The 18,087-nt window shown below is 35.5% G+C and overlaps 1 protein-coding gene across 3 annotated transcripts in view; it reads right to left on the bottom strand.

Moving 5' to 3' along the window:
* TRIP11 (thyroid hormone receptor interactor 11) overlaps window positions 1-18,087 on the bottom strand; it is a 69,171-nt gene that overhangs the window by 36,528 nt on the left and 14,556 nt on the right. For all 3 annotated transcript variants that reach the window (XM_007198609.2, XM_057543033.1, XM_057543034.1), the window contains 7 exons: window positions 16,736-16,804; window positions 14,010-14,175; window positions 12,017-12,382; window positions 9,285-9,325; window positions 8,612-8,698; window positions 5,181-5,393; window positions 1,498-4,524 (listed from right to left, as the gene is read on the bottom strand). In XM_007198609.2, coding sequence (XP_007198671.2) covers window positions 1,498-4,524; window positions 5,181-5,393; window positions 8,612-8,698; window positions 9,285-9,325; window positions 12,017-12,382; window positions 14,010-14,175; window positions 16,736-16,804 — 3,969 coding nt within the window. The remainder of the gene's footprint in view (window positions 1-1,497; window positions 4,525-5,180; window positions 5,394-8,611; window positions 8,699-9,284; window positions 9,326-12,016; window positions 12,383-14,009; window positions 14,176-16,735; window positions 16,805-18,087) is intronic.

The following is an 18,087-nucleotide window of genomic DNA, read 5'->3' as shown; positions in this document are numbered from 1 at the left end:
TACTCTTACAAGCCCTAAGATGCTACACCCAATTTTGGCTAGTGAGCAATAGAAAGCTTCTACCCTCTACCAGTCTTTTTCATACTGAACATAGATCAGTACCCTAAGAAGCTGAGAAGCTATTCCTGAAAGGAGGAGCACAAGCCAATACATCAGCGTACCTATTTAATCAGATGACAAAGAAGGGGAAAATGAGGCAAGGCTTTTCTTATCGAGTGAAAACTACATCAAGCATTCACAAACTTTAATGGAGACTCTTAAAAGAGAATTTAATTGGTGAAAGAAGTTAAATCATTTTGTATCTTGTGCCCGGCAGCATGTAAACACTCAAGAAGCAGTTGCTGAATATTCCATTGTTCTGCCTCATTTCTTTGCTAAATTTCCACCACTAGAAGTATAGAAATAAGAGTAAAAAGGCACTACATCAAAAGAGCCCATAGCTTTGATAACAGCATGATGTATTGGGTCTTCAATACATTCTTATCAAAATCTAATATCAACTGAATGTAAACATTTAAATATATCAAAACTACTGACACTTTTAACCTATACAACCTTCCTTTTTATGGGTGAATAAACAAACCAATAAAGTCAAAACACACCCAAAGTCACACAATGATACAACTGGGATTAGAATATTTATTGAGTCTACTTATGTGAAAAGTACTATTCATAGCTAACGCTTTTCAAATACTAGGCTGTGAATGATTCATAAAAATCAATTTAATGGGTCATCCAGCACTTCCTTGTTTTAAGAGAGCATCACATGTAGTAAGGGTAATTTCTTTTTTTTTTTTTTTTTTTTAAAATAAAATCTAACATATACTGTCCATAAGGGAAACATCTAAAACATAAGTATACAGAAAGCATTAATATCTAAACATTAGCTAAAACAAGTTACATAAATATCAGATAAAATAAAATCTAAAGCAAAAAAAATTATTGTAGGTAAAGCAAGTCAATTATATAATAAAGGTAGTAAGGGTAATTTCTGATTCCTGAAACTTTTGTTTCAGTTTTACACACACATACACAAGTGCTTATTGTGTCACAATATAAAATGTATATTGTACTTCAGAGCATTGTCAAACATGTAGCATGTATTTCACAGAGCTTCCCTTTATATAAAAGAACCTCTAAAACCAGCAGTTACTGAAATATGCCTAAAATGTGATTAAACTGCAGTAACCTCAAAGTTCTTATATCACATTTCTATTTTCTAAAGAAAAACATTAACTGCTTCGAAATTTTTTCTACTTAGACGGTAAAAAAAAATTAATCTAGAACTAAAAATATTTGGAAATATCTAGTAATTTGGGGGAGAAACTTGCAGATGCCTCTGAGGAAAATTTATTTTGAATTAATCTCAATACCTTCAAATAAATATTTCTAAATGAACAAATGCATCTTCCCCTTCAAATAACATCAATAAAGTAGCACTCTAAAAAATCTCCTCCACCCCAAACTTCCCTCCACAACATGCCATCCAGAACATACCTGCTCTTTTTCTTTCAGTAGATGCTCAAAAGCCAGAGCCTTCTCCTTCAATGAATGGCATTCAAACTCTTTTTCTCGAAGCATCATAGAAAACTTCATATTAGTCTCCTGTAATGCTTGATATTCTGTTTCCTTTTCCCTGGATGTTTCTATTATTTTTTCATTTTCCCCTTTTAGTTTACAAATGTCCATTTCTAAGATTAATGTTCTCTCCTTCAGGTTTGTTACTGCCTGCCTCAAAAGTTCATTTTCATTCACCTTGTTAGTGAAATTTTCATTCAAAGAAAGTAACTGATCACTTTTGGCTTTGATTAAGAGGTCTTTTTCCTTAAGTGACATTTGTAAGATATCTTGTTTCTCCTTGAGCTGCTTAATTTCTGAATCAGTTTGTTCGTGTTCTTTTCTTTCTAGCTCTGAGGAAGCAGCAATCGAATCAGACAATCTGTGATTATTTTCCTGGAGCGTTCTAATTGTTGCATCTTTTTCCTGCACTGATTTTCTTAGCTCTTCTATTTCTTGTTTAGAAGACTCACTCAATACGTCAGACTTAATTGTTCTAAGAGACTCTGCTGACTGGGAAGTAAGCGACGATCCAGAAGAGAGCTGAGGTGAAATAATATCAAGCTTTCCTAAAAGAAGATCTTTGGTACTGCAAAGCTGCCCTATGCTGTGCTGAACTTGTGCTAATTCCTGCCCAAAATTTTTGAGTTTGGTTTCATTCTGCTCGTAACTTTGGATGAGGCCAGTATAGTTCACTTGCAATTTAGAGTTGTTATCACTGTCGACCAGAACTTGTGCCTGAAGCTGATGGAGCTCCTCCTGCAGCTGGGCTGACTCGTGTTGCATGTTTTGCACTGTAGTCATTACCTGCTGTTTCCACTCTTCCATTTTCTTTACTTGTTGTTTTAACTTATCGCGTTCCTGTAGAAGCTCCTCGAACTGATTACTATTAACACCTCCAACCTCATTTTCAGTGTTGGATGTTTGTAAAACTGTCAATAAGGTCTGACATTTCTGACTTAATGCATCTATTTCAATGTCTTTTTCTCGAATGATACGTGATAAATTCTGAATAGTTTCTCTAAACATATCTTGGCCACTACTTTCAAACCTTGTGGACAATTTTTTATTTTCATCTTGCAGCTTATTGAGAGCTGCTTCTTTTGCAGCAACTATATCCATCATCTTGTGATATTCTGTTTTTAGATTGCTATTTTCCCTAGTCTTCTCACTCAAAACAGCTAGTACCTGTTCTCGTTCCATAGCATAGGCCTGCAGCTGCTGTTGAAGGTAAACAACATCCTGGGGGTAGGAAGCTGTAGAAATTCGAGCATGAAGAGCTTGTATCTCCAAATCTTTCTGCTGGATAATCTGAGTTAGTTTACCAACCTCATCTCTGGAAAGCTGATCAATCTGTTTAGTTAGAGATATATTCTTTTCATTCAGAAGTTTAATCTCCAATTCTCGTTCTTTTATTCCTTTTACTAATCTTTCGGTTTCAGCTTTAGATAAATCATGCTTTTCACTTCCATTTTCAATATTAAGGCCCTGAACTTTTGTTTCTTGAAAAATAACAGAATTCTCTGTTTGAACGTCCTGTCTTTCTTCATGCAACTGGGTTTTGATTTGTTCAATTGTTTTTTGCAAACTCTTAATTTCCTCATCTTTCTCTAAAAAGAGCTGGGTGTGTGTGGCGTTCATTTGCTCATGCTGGTATCTAAACTCATCCATTTCCTTCTTCTGCTCCTGTAAAGACTGAAGCAGCTGTATTTTACTCTGGTTTTGATCTTCAATTATCTTTTGATGATGTTTTATTTCCTCTTTAAGATTATCCTTTAATATATTCAGCTGATTCACCTCAGATTCTAGCTCTGTAATACTATCAAGGGTTTTAGGCTCAGCCACAGGTGCAGCTCGACTCTGCTGTTCCCTGAGTCGTTCCAACTCTTCTTTCAGATGATTGTTTTCTTCTTTCATGGATCCAAGACTTCTGTCTTTTTCCTCTATGGTTTGCCTTAAAATGTCATTTTTTCTTAAGGCCTGAGTATATTTATCTAATTCCTCCTGAAGCTCTGAACTTCTTTCTTTAAGTTTTTCAATAAAAATTTCGTTCTCATTTACAAGTTGGGTCAATTGCTTCTGCTCTTCTAAGCTAGATGACAACATTTTCTTAGTTTCCTTATGATCAGTATCCATCTGCTTGATATTCTTTTTGAGTTCTGCTATTTCAAAGTCTTTCTCTTGATTGAGTTTAATTAAATGTTCATGGTCCAGCTGTAAAGCAGAGATACTCAAATTACGTGCATTGGACAGTTCTTCCATGGTTTGCTCATACTTGTTTGTTTCTTCCAACAGCCTCTTTTCAGCCTGACACAATTCTGCATCTAACTGTTCTTTCTCGATTTTTAGAGCCTCCACAATAGCGTTTTTTTCCTGAGAAATCTGATTGTTACCAGCAATAGACTCTTCCAACTGATGTCTTAGATTTTCACATGCTAAATTCAACTTTTCATTTTCCATTTTGAGATCAAAAGCAACTTTCTTTAAATTTTCATTGAGCTGTTCTATTTCTGAAAGATTTTGCCTTAAGTTTCTGACTTCGGCTTCCCTTTCTTTAAGTAAGTCATCCTTAAAATTACTGTTAGAGTCTTGATTAAGACGAGACTGCGTTATTAACTCATCCCTGACTCTAGAAAGCTCCTCCTCCTTTTGTTTAATACGTTCCTGAAGTTCAAAGTTCTCCTTCTGGATGTTTAAATTTTTTGTGTGCAATTTATTTAGCTGATCTACTAAATCTGCTACTTTATCCTCAAGCTTCTGCTTGGTTAAATGTAAATCACTTACTACCAGTTCACTTTGAATTAACTTTTCTTTCTGCACGTCTAACTCTTTAGTAATGTTCATTTTATCATTTTCAAGTTGATGAACTCTCTTTTTTTCATCATTTAGATCTTTTTTCAGTTTACTGATGACATTATCTCCCTCGTTTTCTTGTTTTGATAGCTGATCTTTGATCAAAATCATGTGCTGAAAGAAAAATTAATTTGCATGGTAACTTTAAAACATTCTCTCATTTTAGTACCTAAAGGAAACTTTATAAAATGTCACACATAATAGAAGAATAATCCTCAGACATTTCTAATCCTTCTAATTTTGTTGGGAACTTTTAAAAAATTCCCAACAAAATTATTTATTAATTATCTTACAGCAAATCTATTTAATTGTTTTAGAGATTAGAACTTAAAAGCAAAGAAGATAAATGATATATGTTATATCATATATATAAACGATAAGTGATATTTTCAACTCTTAAACACTGAAGCAGGAAGACAACAAGCTACAGCCCATGGGCCAAATCACACCTGCACCTGTTTTTGTAAGTAAATTCTTATTGGAACAGAGCCAGGCTCGTTCATTTACATATGACAACAGCAGAGCTGAGTAGCTGCAACTGCAACTACATGGCCTGCAAAACCAAAGATATTTACTATCTAACACTTTACAAAAAAAGTTTGCCAACCTCTACAACTTGAGCATCAATTAACTAAAATATTGATTAAATCACCGAAATTAAATCACGCCAGTTTTGCTTATTAATCCAGTGTTCAGTCTACTGAGTAGAACATGCTGCTGCGCTGTCTTTAATATATCATAAAATATAATTTAATAAAATATATTGTTACCTTTGTAGCCTCTTGGTTCTGTTTATCCAATTCTTCTAACTCAGCTATTAGTATTTCCTTTTCAGTAATGCTCTGATTGAGTTCTTGTTCCTTTGCCTCCAAATTACGTCTTAAATCACATAATTCTGAATCCAAATCCATGTCCCTTGCAGCTGTACTTTTAATTACTTCATATTCATTGTTCAATTTTGAAAGTGATATTTGCAGTTCTTCCTTAAATGAAAAAAGGGAAAAAAAACAACACATACTATCAACTAGAAGAAGAGACACCAAAAGATTAAAAATATACATATATAAGCAAAACTTGGGAATGTATTTTTAGATGCTCTGTGTTGGAAACATTATTGAATAATACCTCAGCACTAATACATAAAATTCAACAAGCCACAGCCTTCATTCATGTACAATTTTATTTGCAGCTTCAAGCAAAACATTTCTATAGTCCTAGACAAGATGCAACAACTGTAAGTTTGTCCTCCACCTCCAACTTCTTTACACAAAAACTTTCCCATTTGAGAGCCTTCCCACTCCCACTCCCACTCCCACTCTCACTGCTGCTTCCCTTCCGTCTCCTCCTTCCCCCCAACGCACATACTTTTCAAAACGTCCGGAGCCTTCCAGCTCCCTTCACTTCCATCCCTAACATCCCTAACGTCACCACCAACAGCCCCAGGCAAAAATGTAAACTATCGATATTCATTCGCTCTGAAGTTTGTCCTCTCTAATTAGAAAATAAAAGGCTTCTTTTCCCTCATAAAAGTAATTTCCCTTGTAACTGGCTTCTGTCAGAACATGAAACCTTTTCTTGACCCAAGAAAGAACCCTCCTTTCCTTCCTTTACCTTCTAACCTAAGCAGACTAGGTTCCCCTCTCTAACATAACATTCCTAAAGATACACCTGTATGTGATTTTTTAAAGCACATTTTATGTTCTGTTCTATTTGTATTTAATGCTTTTCCTCCAAAATCCCAGACATGGGACAGTTCTCTATGCTTCAACATTATTTCAACCTCTGAATATGATGTTTGTGATAAACCCTCTATCACTGTAAAGACATCTTTCATTGACAGAGATTTTTAAAAGCAAACTTCTATGGAATCTATTTTAAAGTAAATAAGAATCTCAAATTTTCATAAGCAGTCTAACATATACCTTACAAAAGAGACCAATGAAAACTATATTAGAACATCTGCCTTACAATTCTCATTCCCTTCCAATTCAAAAGTTTATTCTGAACCGCAACTGAAAGATGGAAATATCATTCTCTTATGCCTTTCTAGAGTTATCTGTTCAATTAAGAGAACCACAGGGACTTCCCTGGTGACGCAGTGGTTAAGACTCCACGCTCCCCATGCAGTGGGCCCGGCTTCGATCCCTGGTCAGGAAACTAGATCCCACAAGCATGCCGCAACTAAGAGTTCACATGCCACAACTAAGAAGCCCGCCTGCCGCAACTAAGACCTGGCACAACCAAATAAATAAATAAATATTTTTTAAAAATAAAAAAAAAAAAAAGAGAACCACAAAAGGGACTTCCCTGGTGGTCCAGTGGTTAAGACTCTGCGCTCCCTCTGCAGGGGGTGCAAGTTCGATCCCTGGTCAGGGAACTAAGATCCCACATGCCGTGCAGTGTGGCCAAAAATAAACAAACAAACAAATAATAAATAAATAAAATAAAATTCTAAGAAGAGAACCACAAAATTTTTTGTCATGTGGATCTTAAGAATACACATGACCAGGACTTCCCTGGTGGCGTAGTGGTTAAGAATCCGCCTGCCAATACAGGGGACACGGGTTCGATCCCTGATCCGGGAAGACCCCACATGCCATGGAGCAACTAAGCCCGTGCACCACAACTACTGACCCTGCGCTCTTGAGCCTGCAAGCCACAACTACTGAGCCCAAGAGTCACAACTACTGAAGCCTGAGCACCTACAGCCCGTGCTCCGCAACAAGAGAAGCCACCGCAATGAGAAGCCTGCACACGGCAACCAAGAGTAGCCCCCACTCGCCACGACTAGAGAAAGCCCGTGCACAGCAACAAAGACCCAATGCAGGCCATACATAAATAAATAAATAAAATAAAATATTAAAAAAAAAAAAAGAATGCACATGACCTTGCAGGTATTTTTGGCATTCTTAACCAGTGAGCAGACCCATAGCAGACACAATTCAAGCAAGAGTTGCAGTGGATTACCTAACATCAAAAGAAAGGAGAAACAGCTAATCGGGAATAGCTACAGAATCCAAAATTATCATGAGGAGGTTACAGGCCCTATCAGAATACATGCAGAGATTTGCAAACTACAAAATACACTTAGACCAGTCAGAGAAAGGAATAACTGAATGAGCTGAATGCAATGGAAGCAGAAAAGAACAGAGGAAACATATATAATATAGTAATTAAAAAATGACTGGAAGGCACTACCGGCATTTAGTGGGTAGAAAAAGTGGGGGCAAGGAACCTACAATGCAGAGTACACAACTAAGAATTCTCCCACCTGAATGCCAATAGTGCCCCTTTGAGAAACACTGCCTATGTACTAATGTGCAAGGATACTGAAAATATAATATTAAGGTATGTATGAACAGTATATATAGTATGCTAATATTTGTATTTTTTAAAGATATTTATATATATAAAATCATATATGCATAGATATAGTCTGGAAAGATACACAAGAAACTGGTAAGCAAGAACACCTCTGAGAAAGAGACCAACCAACAGAAGTGTGAAGGATACTATATTTGTACTGTCTGAAGTTTTTCAGGATGTATTACTGAATATATACATCAGGAAATATGTGTTACTTTTTTAAAAATTAAGATTTTAAATTGAGCTGAGACACTGGCCTGTAATAATAATAAATAATACCAGCTTACAACTGTTCTATATTTAAGAAGCTGCCTTAACCAAGGACTTACCCCCCAAGTGGTACAAACATAAAAATACCTTTCCCCATTTCCAACATTGCATTACAGAATCTTATTCCATCCTTGCGACCAGTATACATATTTCTACCACTGAGAATGTCCCTCTTTACCTCTCACCATTAAGAAATTCCTGTCCACCACAGCAGACATATTCGGGGGCATATAAGTAGTGTATAGTTACTATAGTATGCCACTCCAGACTCCCAACCCACCTGTGTATGTTGCTGCTGACAGGACCTCATCTGAAACCAAAACAGAGCCTTTACCTATCTTTTCTGCTCATATCTGTATGCTTACTGGCTTATCTTTAAACATAAACCCTAGCCAGCCTCTCATACTCTGAACCTTGCCCAAGTACTTCAACCTGGCCTGACCAGCATCAATGAGATCAACTTTATCCTCAGGACTCTCAAGAACTAAATACTCCATTTTGATAAAAACTGGCCCTTAGCTATGACCTACAATTTTAATTCTGCCCCCATATTTATTGCACCCACCTTTTCTTGATTCAGTAATGAATTCTCTTTTTCTAAAACTTGGACATGCATTTTAAGTTTCAGATTGTCTTCGGCAAGATTGTTATCCTATAAAAATGTTAAAACACTGTGTTTTCAAATAACAAGAAATTTAAAGTTTACAAAAAAGCAGGCAAGCTATACAATTGTGCATTTCTACTCTTCAGTGATATATAAAAATTATAAGCATAAAACACTGGACCATCTAAAACCAGTCATTTTATAGACATTCTTAAAGAGGATTTCTTTATTATATTTGAAAAAATATGTAAATACATTTACAAAATAACTTGTAATCATTTAAAAAAACAAAAAAAAAAACTCCTTGAATTCTTTAAGGGAAATCAATATGCATTCCTCACTTTGGTAGAGGATCTGCTTCCACTGTCTACACATATATATCATTTGTTAAATTAATCTTCAAAGAAATATACTTGCATTTTTCAATTATGTACTTTTAAAATTATGTCAATTTATGATGCAAATAGTTTCTGTTACTAATCAGCAAACATAAAATTACTAAGATGAAAGTTCCTTGGATAAGTTCACATGAATTGTAAAAACACAAAATAAGTAATTATAAATAATCAAAATCCTTTTTCTTGGTAAACCGAGAAAGCTTGGTAAAAGCTTTCTCTCTTAAAAATTAGTTTACCTGGTTTAAATTACTCAGTCTCTTTATTTCATTTTCAGCATCTGTAAAAACAACAATGGATCTGACATTAAAATTCTTTAAAATAATAATTATCTCCTATACTAAATTCACAAATGAAATCCAATTAAAATGTTATTTATAAGCATAATTAGCAAGCCCTAACAGTGAAATGTATTTTTGCTATTTTGTATTTCTATTTTGACTATACCAAAGAAGTCATAATATAAACGTCAGTCAGAAACTATGTTAAAATCCAATTCTATGGACTAGTATAAGAAAGAATTTATAACTGTATTCTGGATGAGTCATAAGTTATTGCCTAGATAAAAACATTAACAATTTCAAAATGAGTTGATTAGTCTGTGTAGCAGGAAATAGTATAAGGACTAAAATTAGAAAAAAGAAAAAACAATGTATAGTTATACCACAATAATAAAATAATCTCTCAATTTTCTAAAGTGACTTAGACATGACTACTAATAAAAAGACCATTCAATCTGGTATTAGAGATAGATCCACAAATAGAAGTAGTTCTAGAAGAAGAACACAAAGACAAAATACCATGAGTTCAGCTGAAGTACTTCATTCAATGTTCATTCAAGAAATATTGAGCATTTACTATAATGTGAGTTGCTAAACAAGATGGAAAAATTTAGTCCATGCTTGCTCTCAAGAAGCTTACAATTTAGAGGGGAAGATAAAAAAGGAAACACATGAGAACAGTACAGTGTGATACAGGGAGCACAGGTGCTACCAGAGCAAAAGGGCCAAACAACTCATCCAGACTGGGAGGGCCAGGGGAGTGGGGTGAATGGGGTCAGGGAAGCAGCAGCGCTAGGTACCTCCCGGTGGATGCAACACCTCTGTTGAATCTTAATATACTAAGAGTTAGTGGGGAAAAAAAACAGAGACACTCCACACAGAAAAAGCAACAAATGCAAAGGCAACAGAGCTTAGAGACAACATTGCTGGCTTTAAGGAGCTACAGAGAAAGTTCACCACGGCTAAAGCTTAGAATGTTAGGAAAATGGGAAGAGTTGAAACTGCAGAGGTAGACAGAGACCAGATCATGAAAGACACCATATGTCCAACTAAGATGTTTAGACTGTATCCTGAAGTTCACAGGGAGCCACAAAGTACTAAAATCAGGGAAGTGACCTGCTTTACATTTCTGAAAAATCATTCTGGCTGCAGAAAGAAAACATACTGATTGAAGAAGGAATCATGGACACCAGAGAATAATAGGTAACACTTTTATAATGCTTATTATGGGCTAGACACTGTTCTAGAGAGAACTTCACAGCTAGTAACTCATAAAATCCTTACTACAACCACGAATGAGATAGTATTATTATCCCAACCATAGAGATGAAAAACCCAAAGTATAGGGATGTTAATTAACTGTCCAAGGTCAGTTAGTTAGTGATGGAGCTGGATTCCAACCTAGTCATGTTCTTAACCACTATGCTATTCTGCTCTACTAAGAGACTGCTATAGTTAAACAGGCAAAAAGAAATTATAATTGGCTGAAGTTATTCAGTGGCAGTGGAAATGGAGAAAAGGGGAAGGTCTAGGGCAGCAGGTTTGTTTTTAAAGCAAATAAACTCATATGGATCACCCAATATATTAAGTAAATAAATTTATTTTGAGAAGAACAGAGCTACTCTGAAGTCAAATGACAAAGTTGTCCAGAACCCCACCACACAGCCTTCCCTTTGTCTTCATGGCAGTCCCAAGACTGAGGCATCTATGAGAAACCCTAGAGCTCCTCTGGGACACAATCCTAAAACAGCACTGAGCCAGAGAGAAGTCAAGGAAATAGAACCTATAGGACTTGCAAGGTGAAAACTTCAAGTTTTCTGTTTTGGGAGAGTGGTAAATGCTACCAATCACCAAGGTAGGGAAAGGAAGAGGGGAGGAAGAGGGTCACTCTACTTTGAGCCTAACTCTAAATTTACTCCAGGTCAGGAGCTCCCGATAAACAACTAAGTAAGGAACACAGAAGGGGCAGGCAGGGGGTATCACAAGCACATAAGGGCTAGAAACCTCTAGAGCAGGAATGAGTTCATAAAGTGAGAGTTCATATTTTGAGAAGAGGACAAAGTGAAAAATAAAATGCATCTTTTCAGTGGAAGAGCTCCCATTATGTTTTCCTGGCATAAATAAATACTGGTGTTTGGCCTATTTCATTCAATATTTATTTTTTGTAACCTAGAACACTGGTGCGGTAACTAAATATCATCTTGAGCATAGTAAGTGGTGGAAGACCTATGGCTCTTATTATTCTTAGGTCTGCTTAGATACAAATCATTTTGAAAGGTAATATAGACTTTTGAAGAAGATAGGCTGCATTCTCTAACTGGAGGGTCTGGGCCCTAATGAGTTACGGGAAGTATTTGGTAACCTCCTCTCAACAAATGTTTATATAAACATTTCTCAGAAATCTACATGGCCTCCTAAGTCAATGAGCTCCATGTAAATACTTAAAGGATGAAGAAGGGAGGCTGAAAGAAACCTAGCCAATCCTTAACCCTTTGTAGTAGAAATATCCTATTTGTGATCTACTAATTATGGCACTGAATCCAAAGCAAGCAATTCTATTCAAATTCCACACAGTCATTTCCATTGATACTTCATTTCCATAAAGTGTTCAATTATTCAAGTGTTTGTCTCTGAAAACAACTAGTATGAAATGAAACACCAATCAGAAATAAGTTCCAAACATTTTATACCAGACAGTGCTTGTTGCAATCTGAACACTTCTTCTTCTACTGAAGAACTGTGTGGAAGAATTCTTTCCTTTTCTGTCACAGTATCACTTTGCTTCAGAGCGTAAGGCTGCAATTTACTACATTCCAGTTTCAAGCTTTCACATTCTTCAAGTAACTGTCTGTTTTCCACACTTAGTCGTTCTTGGTCCTTCTTCAAAACACCTCTGTCATTTTCTGCAGAAGATAATTTTTTATGTATGCCTTTTATTTTATCCTCAAGTTCTTCAATTTTTTTTGTAGACTCTACTTTTTCAGCTTGTAGAACTTGAATAGTTTTTTGCATCTCATGGATTTTAGAGTGATCAGTTACTGCAATTCCTGAGCCACCTAGAACATAAACATAAAATCAGGGACACATCAAATGTCAAGTACCAAGAGACAAATAGCCTGCTATATACAACTAAAGATTTAATAAAATTCAGAACTTGGAAGGCTTAAAAAAAAAAGCTAAAATAACAGTGAGGTAATACTACTCATTAGAATGTCCAAAATCCGAACACTAACACCACCAAATGCTGGTAAGGAGGTGGAGCAACAGGAACTCTCATTCACTGCTGGTGGGAATGCAAACTGATACAGCCAGTTTGGAAGAGTTTAATGATTTCTTTCAGAACTAACAAATATGATACTCTTATCATATGATCCAGCAATCATACTCCTTAATATTTACCCAAAGGAGCGGAAAACTTAAATCCACACAAAAACCTGAACAAGAATGTTCATAGCAGCTTTATTCATAATTGCCAAAACTTGGAAACAACTGAGGTGTCCTTCAGTAGGTGAATGGATAAAAAACTGTGGCACATCCAAACAATGGAATATTATTCAGCGCTTAAAAAGAAATGAGCTATCAAGCCATGAAAAAACATGGAGGAAATGTACACCTGAAACTTATATAATATTGTACATCAACTACACCTCAATAGGGACTTCCCTGGTGGTCCAGTGGGTAAGACTCCACGCTCCTAATGCAGGGAGCCCAGGTTCGATCCCTGGTTGGGGAACTAGATCCTGCATGCATGCTGCAACTAAGAAGCCGGCATGCCGCAACTAAGGAGTCCACATGCTGCAACAAAGATCCTGTGTGTGCAACTAAGCCAAAATAAATAAATATTAAAAAAAAAAAAACTACACTTCAATAAAAAATAAATTTAAAAAAAACATGGAGGAAACTTGAATGCATATTACTAAGTGAAAGAAGTCCATCTGAAAAGGCTACATACTATATGGTTCCAACTATATGACAATTTTGGAAAAGGCAAAACAATGAAGATAATAAAAAGATCAGTGGTTTTAAAGGTGGGATGGGGGGAATGAATAGGCAGAGCACAGAGGATTTTTTAGGGCAGTGAAAATACTCTGTATGATATTATGATGATATACATTCGTCCAAATCCAAAGAATGTACAACACTAAACGTAAACTCTGAGATAAACATGGACTTTGGGTGACCATGATGTGCCTTGGTAAAAAATGTACTATTCTGATGAATGACGTAGACAGTGGGGGAGGTTGTGCATGTGCGGGAATGGGATATAAGGGAGATCTCTGTACCTCCTCAGTTTTGTTATAAATTTAAAACTGCTCTAAAAAAATAAAGTCTTTTTAAAAAAAAAGTTAAATTACCGTAATACACAAAGCATTTTTAAATAAATAGTTAAGGAAAGATATTATTTGAATCAAATACTAAAAAGCCTTTGTATCTGAGTTTGAAATAAAGTGAAAACACACCAAACAATGCAAAGAAGTCTCTGTATTATAACTATTTACCACAAAGGTAAAAGGCCTTTTCCATTTTTGCAGAATCTTGACAATAGTGGTGCTGCTGTAAATTTCTGGCAGATGAGCAGAACCAGTCATTTACTCATTCCTTAGAACTTAGACCAAGTTTACATCAGCTAAGTCTATCATTTAATTATGTCATTTAATACACTAAACTAACAAAATTAATAACCTTCTTGTAACAGATCTTCCAGTTCTTCAATCCGTTCTTCATAGTCACTTAATTCTTCTCGATGCCGACGCGTTATTTCTGTCAATTTCTGTTGATGTGCATTCTGCAATACTGACATTTCATGTTGATGGTTGTCAATTTCCTGACTTCGGTTCTGTTTAAGTTCCTTAAAAAATAAAAGCGAAGTTAACCACATTTAAAATAAATGAATTTAACTAAACTATTTCATTGTTGTCCAAAAGTCCATATTATTAAAAATAATTCTCTGAACATGCTCAGGCTGAAAAATTTAAATACAGGCCCCAAATCTGGACAAATCTAAAAGACCCCACCCTTTCCTTTCTTGAGCCTTAAAAGCAGTTTTTCTACTTTTAATGAGGGAACACCAGCAAGAAACAACTGAAACAAAATGCAAGCAAAAATATCTTTTTCTCTTTAGTATCTGTGACCATGAACTTCTCCTGCTAATGACATATTCCACCAATATCAGTGTCCACCTTCTGGCCAATCTGTTCCTGTTGTCCTATTATACCTATCTTTTTGCTCAGTCTTTCCTTCTCTCAGTCTTGATAGGACCCCTAAACTGTCAACCAAGGTGTCTCGCTACCCAAGTTGAGACCACTATCTCTCTCCTAGGAACCTGGATATTCAGCTGCGTCTTTCAAAGAGGGAAATTGCTTAGACCAGAAGCATTATAATAGCTGCACCCTGGAGAGCCTATCCACAGTGTCCCACTACCTAGATCTCTGATGCTGGTCTAATTTCTACCCTTCCTGAGGCCAAAATGCTCAATTTTTCCTTCAATCCTGTGGACAGAGTATCCTGGCTCCTTCTAATAAATCCTCTTATGCTTTACTTAGCCAGAGATGGTTTTTGTTGGTTGTAGCCAAGAATCCTAATCAATAAATTAGCTTCTATTTCCTGAGAAGACAAGTAAAGTTATTCTTTAGTCCTACGCACTTACTTATGTACCAGTACTTGACAAGGAAGTTTACATTTAAACCTCAAAAACAATCCTACAAGAGAGGACTTTTTTTCCCAATATTTTTAATGCATAAATACATTTTTACACAAATCATATTGTATATATCGTCCTATATTTTTACTTAAGATATGAACGCTTTCTTATTTAATATTAATCAACATCACTTTTAACAGCTTTTAAGACTTTGTATACATTCATGATGGTTTCTGAAGCATACATTTCCGGGTAGAATTTTAAAGTCAAAAGGCAATGCTTAAGGCTTCTGGTATTGATTGCCACAGACAGCATCTATTCACATCTCACCAGCAGCATTAGAGTCCCAATTTCCCTGAATCTTTGTTAGTTTTATGAGGGAAAAAAAGTGCCATCTCAACTCTTCCTTTAATATACATTTTTAATTCTAGCAAGGCTAATATTTACTGTCCATTGGCATTTATTCTTTTGTGATTTGCCTATTTAAGTACTACTTTTTCCTAGTGGGACTTTCTCATGGGGAGACAGTACAGAGAAGTGGCTCTCCAGACGCGTTCTGGATTCCTACTGCCTGGGTTTCAAGTCTGACCTCACCACTTTGTAGCTACATGACCTTGAGTAAGCCATGACCTCAAGCCTTCATTTCTTCATCTGCAAAATATGGGCTGTCTGAGAAGTAATACATATACACAAAGCCCTTTGCAAGTACCTATTATGTTTCTTACCAACATATGTAAGAACTCTCTATGTAAAGAATATTATGATATCTACTTCACTGATGATAAACAGAAGCTTGTAAAAGTTAAGTAACTCGCCCAAAGCAGCACAGCTGGTAACTAGTACAGCCAGGATTCAAAGCCAGGTCTGAATGAGGAACCCATCCACACTGGTATTGTAATAACAATAAAACCAAAAACTAAAAAAATTCTATACATGACAATAATTTACATACTAAAAACAATTCACTGCCCTGCTAAGTATATGTAACTGAGACTTCTCTTGAAGGAAATAATTGACACAAACTAGCAAAATTCCACCATGAAGGGAAAATAATTGTTTACAATAAATAATATTAACATTGTATTTTGTCAGTATCCTTTAACCCTACCCTTTGAAATTTCAGTGACCCTAGAATTGTTTTAATAAAGACTGTTTTACGAGATACAATAGAAGATAGAGACTTATGAAATATAAACCACCTAATAAATAAATATTCAAAACCAAATGATTTTGGAAAGAGAGATATTATATACTTAAGGTGCCATAAAGAATAGAGAAGATATAAAAACAGCAAAAAAAAGTGAATATCATAATCTATAAAATACTTTTATAACTGAGCCTTTTATTAATTTAGGCTTATACATTTTTTTAAAAATTTACTTATTTAACTTATTTATTTTTGGCTGTGTTGGGTCTTTGTTGCTGCACGTGGGCTTTCTCTAGTTGCGGCGAGCGGGAGCTACTCTTTGTTGAGGTGCGCAGGTTTCTCATTGCAGTGGCTTCTCTTATTGCGGAGCACGGGCTCTAGGCGCGTGGGCTTCAGTAGTTGTGGCTCGAGGGCTCTAGAGCCCAGGCTCAGTAGTTGTGGCACATGGGCTTAGCTGCTCGGTGGCAGGTGGGATCTTCCCAGACCAGGGCCTGAACCTGTGTCCTCTGCATTGGCAGGCAGATTCCTAACCACTGCACCACCAGGGAAGCCCCTAGGCTTACACTTTTAATAAACAAATTTTAGATGTATAACAGCCATTGTTCCAACAATCCACCTTACCTTAATGATATTTTGTAGTTTGCAGATTTCACTTTGATCAGAGCTATCTGATCCTTGTGCTTTAGAAGTCTAGATCAGAAAAACACAATTAGAAAATAATTGTACTGATTTTCTTACAAAAGAGAAAGTCAGAAACTAACTTTATTAGAAGATACGTTTTTTAAAAAAGGGGCATTTGCACAGGGAATACAGCCAATATTTTATAATAACTTTAAACAGAGTGTAATCTATAAAAATACTGAATCACTGTGTTGTACACCTGAAACTAGTATAAATCAACTATACTTCAATTAAAAAAAATTTAAAAAACAAATGTAAGTAAGAAAAAATGGGGGGGCATTTATTTCCCAGACAAATTCTTATTAAAGAATGCCAAGCACCTTTTAAAGAACCTAGTCCAATAGTGAGTAATACACAATAAATACAAGATATCATTCAAGAGTTTGTTAACTAATTAGGGAAGACAATACTTTTACAAAATAAGAAGGAAAACACCAAAGAATATTTTTCTTGGCTCAACAAAATGTAAATCTGATGATAGTCAAGCAGCTTTCTAAAAGGTTAATTTCTAAAATGGAAAGTTACCCAATATTAATGCTAAGATTAATATTAACCTTGCTAATAATGCTAATATTAATATATTGGCTTTTGCATGATTTTCTTCTCATTCAAAGCTGTATGTTGCTCATTTATCTTTATTAACATTTACTATAGCATGTTAAGGAACCAAAAGCTGCTCTCTGGATAAAAGAAGGAATACAGTACATTGGAAAGAACATAGGATTTGAAGTCGAAAGATGTGTGTTTGAAGCACAACTTAATCACTGTGACAGTGGATGTATTACTTAAATTTTTACTTTGCTCATCTGCAAAACAGAGGTAATAAATACCTCTCATAGTTATTAAAGATAATAGATTAGATTAGTATATATGGAAACATCTTATAAAGTATGATACAAATATTAATTTTTATTATGCTTTACTAGAAAATTAAGTCCCCTGAAAGGTGCCGATTATACCTTTTTCACTGTAACATCCCAGTACAGGTCTGTCATATAGTAGGCATTCAAGATATGCTAAAGGAAATATACCAAACCTTTTCCACATGAAATCTTACCTAGGCAACGTTTCTTAAAATGTGTTCCTCAGATCATCAGAATCACCTGGGTACTTATTTGTTTGACTATATTTTTCAACATCCTAAAATAGGCTACAAAATACTAATCTCTAATCTCTTAAGGTAGGACAGGGGACCTACAATATTACCAAGTTCCTCAGGTTATTCTTACACATACAAAGTTTAAGAACTACCATCTTTCAGAGATAAGATGGACAAACAGATCATCCTCTCT

The sequence above is a fragment of the Balaenoptera acutorostrata genome, chromosome 3, assembly GCF_949987535.1.
Source record: "Balaenoptera acutorostrata chromosome 3, mBalAcu1.1, whole genome shotgun sequence".
NCBI lineage: Eukaryota > Metazoa > Chordata > Mammalia > Artiodactyla > Balaenopteridae > Balaenoptera > Balaenoptera acutorostrata.
This window is presented reverse-complemented; position numbering and strand designations above follow the sequence as displayed.